The sequence below is a fragment of the Rhinoderma darwinii genome, chromosome 4, assembly GCF_050947455.1.
Source record: "Rhinoderma darwinii isolate aRhiDar2 chromosome 4, aRhiDar2.hap1, whole genome shotgun sequence".
Taxonomy (NCBI): Eukaryota; Metazoa; Chordata; class Amphibia; order Anura; family Rhinodermatidae; genus Rhinoderma; species Rhinoderma darwinii.
In genome coordinates this window covers 51,924,665-51,934,873 of record NC_134690.1, presented here as the reverse complement: position 1 = coordinate 51,934,873, position 10,209 = coordinate 51,924,665, and the positions used below count along the sequence as shown (strand labels likewise).

Sequence of the window (10,209 nt, the reverse complement as noted above, 5' to 3'; positions counted from 1 at the left end):
AATGGCCGATCGACCGGAACATCTTTCTCGTCCACCCCGATCGACACAAGGAGGGCCTTGACGCTGTTGGCAGTGTGATCAGCCGGGTCATTTCGCCAGAGATTGCAGGATGAGACACTACCCAACACGGGAACAGCCACCTTTAAACTAAGGTACCCCGCCGCTGAGGGCCAAGCTGCGGGCATTCCATCGACGGGCCCAAAAGAAAGGGTGGAACTTTTGACAGGAAAATGCCCCATAGTTACAGCCATGATCGGGGGGGGGGGTTAACGTTCCTTGCCTTATCGACACTGGGTCGGAGGTAACCACCATGGCTTATCAGTTGTTCCATGAACAGTTCCAAGGTCGACAGACTCTAGAAGCCCCTTGGATTGAACTTACGGCGGCTAATAGCCTGCCAATTCCCATTGCCGGTGTTACGTGGTTAGAATTAGAAGTATTTAATCGTAATTTTCCCCGTGCTGGTATTGTGGTAGTACATAATTGTGCAAGGCCGGGTATACCTGTTATAATTGGCATGAATGTGTTGCAGGAAATACATGGTATGATGTTCAACGAGACGAGCGGTGCCCGGTGGGAGGAGCTGGCAACCGATCGGACCGCCCGGCAAGCTTTATTTCAGGTGCATCAAATCTGCCAACGACAGGCTGACTTGAAGACGCTACAGGGCCGAGTGGGGTCGGTGAGGGCCCCAGGTTAGGCGGTGCTGCAAGTACCACCTCTACAGGAAGTCGCCATTCCCCTCTCAGTAGGGACTCATCATCGCTTAAAGGATGCCATGGTCATGGTGGAACCCATGCGAAGTCTCAAGAGTACGCCACCCTGGGTGGTAGGAAGAACGGTCTGTCGGATAACCAAAGGAATGGCGACCGTCAGAGTGCTGAATCCGACCCAAGGGGTGATTGAGATACCGGCCGGCACAGTGCTAGCTAATGTTGAGATAGTGAGGCCCGAGGACGTGACGGACTCGGCCATGGCCGAAACGTTAAAAGAGACATCGTCGAGAGATGAAGGGAGTGAGGCCGACGTGAACGAGCAGACTGATCAACTGTGGCGCCAACTCGAACTGGACGTACTAGCCCCGGATACCAAGTCAGAGGAGCAACTGAGGACGCTTCTGCAATGCTTCGGCTGGGTTTTCGCTCAGCATGAAGAGGACTTTGGGTGAACCACTACCATCGAACATGGGATTCACACGGGGGCGGCGCCGCCCATCAGAGAGCCATATCGCAATATACCCCCCGCGCTGTATCGAGAGGTAAAAGAGCTCCTCCATAAGATGTTAGACGGACAGGTGATTCAAGAGAGTCAGAGCCCATGGGCAGCCCCGATTGTGCTGGTAAGGAAGAAGGATGGGTCGCTCCGGTTTTGTGTGGATTACCGCAAGTTAAACGCCTGTACTCATAGGGATGCCTACCCACTGCCCCGAGTGGAAGAATCATCAACCGCCATGCAGGAGGCTCGGTACTACACGACGCTCGATTTATCAAGTGGGTACTGGCAGGTACCCATGAAGGAAGCGGATAAGGAGAAGACGGCGTTCATCACTCCCTCAGGCTTGTTCGAATTCAACCGGATGCCGTTCGGGCTAACAAATGCGCCCAGTACTTTCCAACGGCTAATGGAGCATCGTCTGGGAGATCTAAATTATGAGTCAGTCTTGATCTATTTGGACGATATTGTCATTTTTTCAAAGACCTTCCCAGAACACCTGCGGCATCTACAGGTCGTGTTGGAACGATTGGGAAGGTATGGACTCAAACTAAAACCCAGCAAATGCCGACTGGGCCGCCAGCAGATCAAATACTTAGGCCATGTCGTGAATGCAACAGGAATTGCACCTGACCCAGATAAGATTAAAGCCATACAGGAGTGGGCCATTCCGCAGAACACCACGGAAGTACGAGCCTATCTCGGGTTGGTCGGTTACTATCGGAGGTACATCCGAGACTTCTCCAAAATTGCAAGTCCTCTGAATCAGCTCCTCTGTGGACAACCCACCCAAAAGAAGGGGAGCCGAAGCCCCAGTGTAGTGGAACAATGGCAGGAGCCACAACAAGCGGCATTCGAAGCATTGAAGGCACGACTGGTGACCGCACCCATCCTCGCTTTTGCAGACTTCGCCCAACCATTCCGGCTGTACACTGACGCCAGCCTGAAGGGACTAGGAGCGGTCCTGGCCCAGCAGCAAGAGGACGTGGAACGCGTCATTGCCTATGGTAGTCGTAGTCTGCGACCGTCAGAACGCAATCCAACCAATTACAGCTCGTTCAGGCTCGAGTTATTGGCCATCGTGTGGGCTGTTACCGAACGGTTTGCCGAATATCTGGTCGGTAGTCAAGTGGAAATTTACACGGATAACAATCCCCTGGCGTATCTTGGAACGGCAAAACTGGGAGCGATGGAACAACGATGGATAGCCCGACTGGCTCGATTCAACTATACCATTCGTTACAAGCCCGGTAAGAACCATACCAACGCAGATGCACTCTCCCGACAGCCGTGTGAGACACCGGTCGGAGAGGTGGACGAGGAACAAGAAGAAATAGAGATACCCCCATTACGTGTGGTTCATCCCCCACTGCAGCAGCAGCAGCGGGTAGTGACAGCAATACAAGGGATTGAGGATCTTACTGAGATGTATGATAGGGCCGAGTGGAAGAAGCGGCAGCAGCAAGACCAGGACATCCAAACCATCGACAAGTGGGTGCGTTGGCAGGGAAGGCCCACGGCAGCGGAGCGAAGCAGGTTGTCAGCACCAGCTAAAGCATTGGTTCGGCAGTTAGAGCGACTGGAACACCATGATGGAGCATTGTACAGAAGAGTGTGGGCCCCACGGGAATCTCGCGACATATGGCAGTTGGTATTGCCCATCGCCGACGTCAAACCCGTGTGCAAGTGGATGCACGAGAACCGAGGTCATTTCACGGTGGAAAAGACTGTACAGATAATCCGGAATCACTTCTATGCTCCAATCTTGGAAAGAATAATGGAAGATGTCTACAAGGAATGCACAGAGTGTGTCCTGCACAAAGCGACGGAACAGCCGGAGAGGCCCATGACCATCGTGATGGGTGAGCCCCTAGAACTGCTGACGATAGACTTTTTAACAGTCCAAGAAGTTACCTCAGGGCACCGATATGCGTTAGTATGCTTGGACCATTTTTCAAAATTTGCCGTGGTGATTCCTACGGGGGACCAGACTGCGACGACTACCGCGGCTGCACTGTGGAAGCATGTCATCCTTCCGTATGGGTGCTCCAGAAGCATCTTGTCGGATCAAGGACCGAATTTTGAGTCTGATCTCTTCCAGGAGCTGTGTATCTTACATGGAATTCGGAAATCCAGAACGACCCCATATCACCCCCAAGGGAATGGGGCTTGCGAACGATTCAATCGCACCTTACTCGGCCTACTAAAGACCATCGGGCATGAACGACAGGAACAGTGGCCTGAATATGTGGACGACCTGGTATGGGTCTATAACAACACTGTGCATCGAACTACCGGGTATACACCATATCAATTAATGTTCGGCCGTCCAAGCCGAGTTCCTTTGGATCTTCTGTTAGAGACGCCGGAGGTGGAAGTCAATCGATCACCGTCACAATGGGTACAGGAACATCAATGACGGTTGAGGGCCGCGAAGGGCGAAATGGAGAGAGCTCGGCCCACAGAGAGCTTGCCCCTCGTGAAAGAACGCCAGCGAGCATTTCATACAGGGGATCGGGTGCTGTTGCGGAATCGCAGGGCGGCACGTGGCCATAAGCTGGAACCCCGATGGGAGAGGAAACCATATTTGGTGGTAAAACACGTTGACCCCGGGCTTCCTGTGTATGAAGTGAAACCAGAGGGTGACCAGGGACCGAGCAGAAGGCTGCATCGCAACCTGTTGCGCCCATGTACCTTTCTGACACCAGAATCTGTCACGTCATCAAGGCAAGAAGAACCGCAGAGTGCTCCGCCGACAAATATTGACGGAGATTGGAGGTTGGTGATTCCATCAGACGACCCTAGCGTACCCTGGGCATCATGACCGACAGGGACAGAGAACCCAACGGAGTGTGTGGAAACACCTGCAACGGAAGTGAATCGTGGACTGCGTTACCCCCAGAGGTGTACTCGCAACCGACAACCGGCCTATTTGCAAGACTATTAGGTTTAGTGCAGAGGACTGAACTTGATAACCAAGGGGGAAGTGTAAGGGTGCACTCGTACTTACCTCTCCCTGGGGGGCCAACGCAGGAATACGGGCTTGTCGGGTGGCTCAGAAGTCGGCTCCGGACGAAGGAGCGTCTTGGGCGTCATGGCAACGGCCGCACTGCTGACAGCCATGACGCATGCGCCCAGCGGCAAACAGGGCGAAGTCTCGCGCTGCGGGACTTGGAGGAGGAGAGAAGAAGAGGGACACGGCCGGGTGACAGGGAGCGCGGCAAGCGAGGGGGACGGAGCAAGCGAGTGGCGCGAAAAAGGAGTAGGACGGAGAGGTGACGAGAGACAACAGGAGAGGTTTAAGAGAGCAGGTGTCCGGACCGGAGAGAGAGACCGCCGAACAGGGGTCCGGACAGGGAAAGTGAGCTGCAAGGAAGGTCGCCGGGAGAGAGGAGGCAGGAGCCTGACAGAACGTGGACTCCCCACTGCAGCCTTGGAGACAGAGGACAAAAGAACAGCATGGGTGTTGCTGCTACAACCCTTCAGAAGGACAGAGGACCGGCCGGAGCACAAGGAGTGTGCCAACAGCCACAGGTACCGTGCCCAGACCTTAAGACCCCTGACCAAGAGCTAGAGTCCTGTCTTAAAGAAAGTGCCCTTGCCCTAGTCAGTGACTGTTTCCTGGAGTGACGTCCCTCGCTAACTACCGCCACTGTACGCCCAGAAGACTAGTCCCAATAGGAACAAACAACTCATCCTGAGCTGGGCCCAAAGGCAGGGCGGACTTGCTAGATTATTAACCGCGCCAGTGTCCCTGCGTGTCCTCCAGAGTAAAGCACTGCATGTAACCCTTGCATGGAACTGTTGTTGATAAAGCACCGCATGTAACTCTTGCATGGCATTGTTGTTGATGAATCTTGCTGGAACAGGAGCAGGCAGAAGGAACGGCCAAGTTGACAGAACTTTATCGGACTATTAGCTGGACTTCGTGTAAACCTTAGCGTTAGCCCGCCAGAAGGTGTGTCTCTGTTATTTCGTAGCGACAGCGGTAGTTCCTCCTACACGCAGGCCGCAGATGACAGCCCCAGGGGCCGCATGCGGCCCGCGTACTTGAGACCCCTGGTGTATATGTACATGTTTCAATACTGCGTTAGCCACAAGGTCATGAATATCTCATGACCCACCTTTAAACATGAACCTAACTTCTGTATGTTTCCTGAAGAGAGACATTTTATTTTTTTTCGGCCTGTGATTGGCTGCAGCGGCAGCCTGTGATTGGCTGCAGCAGCCGCGGCATGCTTTTTATTGATTGGCTGCAGCGGCCGTGGCAGCCTGTGATTGGCTGCAGAGGCCACGGCAGCCTGTGATTGGCTGCAGAGGCGGTCACGTGACGTGCGTGACCACCACTACAGCCTGTAATTGGCTGCAGCGGTGACATGGATGAAACGTCATTGCTGGAGGCCGGACAGGAGGAATGTAAGTATGAACGTATTTTTTTTTATCACATTAAAATTTTATTTTCCGCGCGCCGAGCATGGTACTGTCAAGGTTGCTGAAAGAGTTAGTGCAGCCCATTAACTCTTTCAGCACCCTGGACAGTACCATGCTCGGCGCACGGAAATTTCAGGTTCGGTCAGAACTAGTTCGGTCCGAATCGAACTTTTTCGTGAAATCCGGCGAACCAGCCGAACCGAACTTTTCATAAGTTCGCTCATCTCTACATGGAATGTATTATGACTTTAGCAAGACCCATGTTTGATGTCCTCCTATAACTCCTCCGTGTCACACATGCCAAGATTCCTTACACGTTATCCCATAGCCTCTCATGGTTGTGTCCTCCTAGACCCTGGACCTTGTTTGTTCTGCATAGAGGCTGAACATTTCTCAGTGGTCCATGACTATTTTTTGGTGGGATAACAGGGAACGATGGTTTCCCACAGTTCAAGCAGAAGACACCTGCTATATGATATGTTCACCAGTGAGGCAAATCCAAGCTGGGAAGGAGGTAATTGCATGTTACTTGTGGCCATTAGGAGGAGATAAACTCAAAGAGGGAGGACATCAATTGTGAGTCTAAGAAGTTTATTGTGTAAAAAATGGCTTTCAGACCAAAGGCCTAATCCCTGCCCTCCTGGAGTCGGCCATTTGCTTTACACCACATCAGGGACCTGGTATAATGGAAATGGCCTTCTCCTGTGACATAGGAGGGCAGTGTTTTCTTTCTCTTTCACCAGCAGAGATGACCATAGCCGAGCTGTGATCTCCATAGTCCGATCAGTGGAGGAGCGACCTGCATGATACCGGGACGTCGTGGAGAACATCTGGGATTGGACATCTTCTTATAACTTACTATTCCATATAATGTCGTAGCTATCAGTAAGATGTTAGTTAGTTAGTTGCATTACAAGCTCTGATCCTGGGTTCTCGGACTGATCGCCTTTTCTCGGGGTCAACAAGGAATTTTCCCCTGTGGCACAAATTGGCTAAACGTGCGCAGGGTTTTTGCCTTCTTCTGGATCAATAGCTTTAGTTAGGAATTTTATTTAAATAAATTGTGTTTAAAAATGAAAGCTCTGTCTCCTCGTCATTTCTCAATATTATATAGCAGTCAGGTATTAGTTTATATTATGGGAGGTTATTATGGTTATTTTGCTGCTGATAATCCAATATGGTTGATTCCATGAAGCATTGGATAATATACACATACAGAAGAGAAATACATCATATGAGCCATATACATTTTACTACTATAAAGGAACACTAAGGATCGATGGCACACTATGCGTATTACGTGCGTTTTTGGAGAGCGGATATGCGTGCAGAGTAATAAAGTACCAGCATATTCAATGAGATTCCAAGAAATCTCATGTACACGGTACGGTATTTCTCGGGACTGAAATTGACCTGTGGTGTATTGTTTAGAATCCGCAGCATGTCATTTTATCTTGCGTTTCCGCTTGCAAATTCTATCTGTCTAGTGCAGAGGAAAATAGCACCAAAATTTCTCAGCATGAAAAGGCACCGAAAAACTAATCAAATGGGAGAAAACGCACTGAAAAACGCATCACCTTCAGGTGTGTTTTTTTCCTGAGGTTTTGCTGTGTGTTTTCCACAGTAAAATACACAACGTGTGCATGTAGCCGAAAGGTAAAAAATACATAAAAATCAAAACAATCCACTTGGTCCTGTTTTGCCTGAGAAATTCTTCTGTGTGGGTCCTAGATCAGCCATTTTCCCCCATCCCTTACTAAGCCACACCCCTCAGCCGTCGGCCAGCGAAAATGGAAGAGATTGGAAGGAACATGAAGAGGTTGTCGATGTTGCTGAGAACCCCAGCGATCAGATGTAATCTATGAAAGGCTTTATTTCGCTGCAGTGCCACCACAGGGTTAAAGGTTAACTAAACGTTTGAAAAACTTCTGACATGTCATAGTGACATGTCAGAAGTTTTGATTGGTGGGGGTTCGAGCACTGAGACCCCCACCAATCGCTAGAACGAAGCAGCAGAAGCCCTCGTGTGAGCGCTCAGCTGCTTCGTGTCTGTTCGGCTTTTTTCCGGGAAAGCCGATGTATCGGAGTACGGGCTCATAGACTTTTTATTGAGTCCGTACACCGATACATTTATTTCTGGAAAAAGCCGAACAGACATGAAGCGTCTGAGCGCTCACACAAGCGCTTCAGCTGCTTCGTTCTAGCGATTGGAGGGGGTCTCAGTGCTTGGACCCCCAGCAATCAAAACTTCTGACATGTCACTATGACATGTCAGAAGTTTGTCAAACGTTTAAGTTACCCTTTAATGCAATGACTTACAAAGTTCAAAACTATGGGCTTTCGGTATAATGCGAGAACGCGCTGATCCTCCAAATTCTAGTTATTGCATTTTCTCACCATTTTCACAGCCATACAAAATCTGTGCAGCATTTTGATATTTGTCACTATTAAATTTGCTGGTCATTAAAGGGCCATACCCTACAAGATAACTGCTACAATGGGAATTATGTTCTTTATAGAAAATCACTCCCACTTTTGCAGATGTCATTAGTGCATTGTTGCATTAGTATATTCTCATAAACCTACCGTTAAATCAGGTGCGACCGAATAAAAATATAAAGCAAGTCCTAAACCTGTAACAACCAATAAAACACTTTTTAATAAATGGGAACGGACTGTTTTAGCAACACGACGAATACTTCTTAATTATTTTAAAGAAAAGCCCTCTTTGGCGCAACAGAGGGAATCATCTCACAATAAATAGGAGAGGCAGGAAAGTGAGAGGTGTACACTCCCCTGGCGGTATTGTGTTGGGGGACGCGACAACCTGGTAGTCAAAAATATGTCTATATAGTCCAAGTGCTGGTTCGGGGCACTACTAGCCACTAGTGTCCCAGGCAGAGAATAATCAGTATCGAATGCTGAGATGCACTAGGATATTCTGACTGCAAGACGGTGAAAAATTACCCTTTTCGAAGGCGCTGTTTCCTTTGCGGTATTAAGGATGATCCTCTGGAGTCATGCAAATGTTAACCTTTTATTAATATCGTAACATGCAACATGTTTCAGAGCTGAACCGGCTCCTTCATCGACATTTGACCTATACTTATGTCATAGACGGGAAGCGGGAGTATGGAGCAGGCTCACGGCTCCATCATCTAAGCTGTTAGAAAGAGAGAGGCGGCCATCGGGTGCAGATCGTCATCATGGCAGCCTGGGGGCCAAATGAAGGCCTCCATGTCTGCCATCTTTGTACTCATATTAAGCTCTGCCTGCAACAGCGTTTAATAAAATCCTATGAAAATCAAGTTTTACTGCAATACGTTATGATTGCACTATATCATGCAAACGATCCAATGATCACTGGTTCAAGCCCCTAGGGGGATTAAAGTAAAAAAACGGTTAAAGTTTTTTTATGTCCAAAAAAGTTATTCAAAATTTAAAAAAAGCCATGTAAAAAATAAATTATAAAAACACAGCTGGTATTACCACCATCTGTAAAAGTTCGAACTATTACAATTTCACGTTACTTAATCAGCAGGGTGAACGCTGTAAAAAGACAAAAATGCCAGAATAGCTGGTTTTTGTCACCTCATCTTCCACAAAAAAATGGAAAAAAAGTGATCAAAAGATTTATGTACCCTACACTGGTACCAATAAAAACTATAGCTCGTTCTGCAAATAATAAGCCCTCACATTGTTTAATTGATGGAAAAATAAAAAAGTTATGGCTCTCATAACATAGCAACACAAAAAAGCAGTTGGAGGAGGATTGCCTCACTATACTGAACTGCTGCTTCAGACCTCAACACTAACCAGGAGGCTTCACCTGCTTCTGGGATACAGGTGGCGTACCACACCAGCCTCCCCCATCCCTGCCTCCAGCGTGCAGCTTTCTAGTCCTGCATGTTAGGGGGTAAGTGTAACTGCCCCCGTTTTCCCAACTGGGGGGTACCCCAAGAGGACCCTTGTTAACACGCCTGCTCGGCTTGGCATTCCTTACAGTGGGCAACCCCTGCCCTTTCCTGTCCACAGGAGTATCTTTTCCTGCCTAGACCTGCTTGAGTGCCGCATCTAGTCTCTACGCAGGCCTTCATACGCTACACGGCTGCCTTGCCTTCTAGACACTGGGGTACCCTCCCACCGCTTAGATCATTGCTTCGCTCAGGCTGATCTCACTTCCACGTATTTGTTGAATCTTTGCTAGCAAATGTGATTGGAGCGTGGCCTTCCCATCCCCGGCTCCCTCAGAGACATATACAAAGCAAGATGGTGAAAATTGGTCAGGCTAAACACTGAGACTCACCCCCAATGATCTACATCTTCCACTAAACGGTCATTGCTGCCTAACGATCATCGTGACACTTCTGATGCTGAAAGTTACATGGAGGAAGAAGTGGCACCTGACCCACCTTCTATGATCTCCATTTCTACTAAAGGCTTGCAAAAGATTATCGAGAAAGCCCTACAACCTGTAATGCGAGAACTTGACGATATTAAGCAGGAAGTCCACCACATTGGAGCTAGAGTTGAGTTACTTGAAGAAACCCAAACTGCTCTTCTTAC

The 10,209-nt window shown here is 49.1% G+C and overlaps 1 protein-coding gene across 1 annotated transcript in view; it reads left to right on the top strand.

The window, feature by feature from the left end:
* Positions 1 to 1,168: 1,168 nt before the first annotated feature.
* LOC142760409 (uncharacterized) overlaps positions 1,169 to 10,209 on the top strand; it is a gene marked incomplete at its 5' end in the record, with an annotated part of 42,640 nt that continues 33,599 nt past the window's right edge. Inside the window, 3 exon segments of the mRNA XM_075863593.1 lie at positions 1,169 to 2,494; positions 2,588 to 3,613; positions 3,921 to 3,990. Coding sequence (XP_075719708.1) covers positions 1,169 to 2,494; positions 2,588 to 3,613; positions 3,921 to 3,990 — 2,422 coding nt within the window.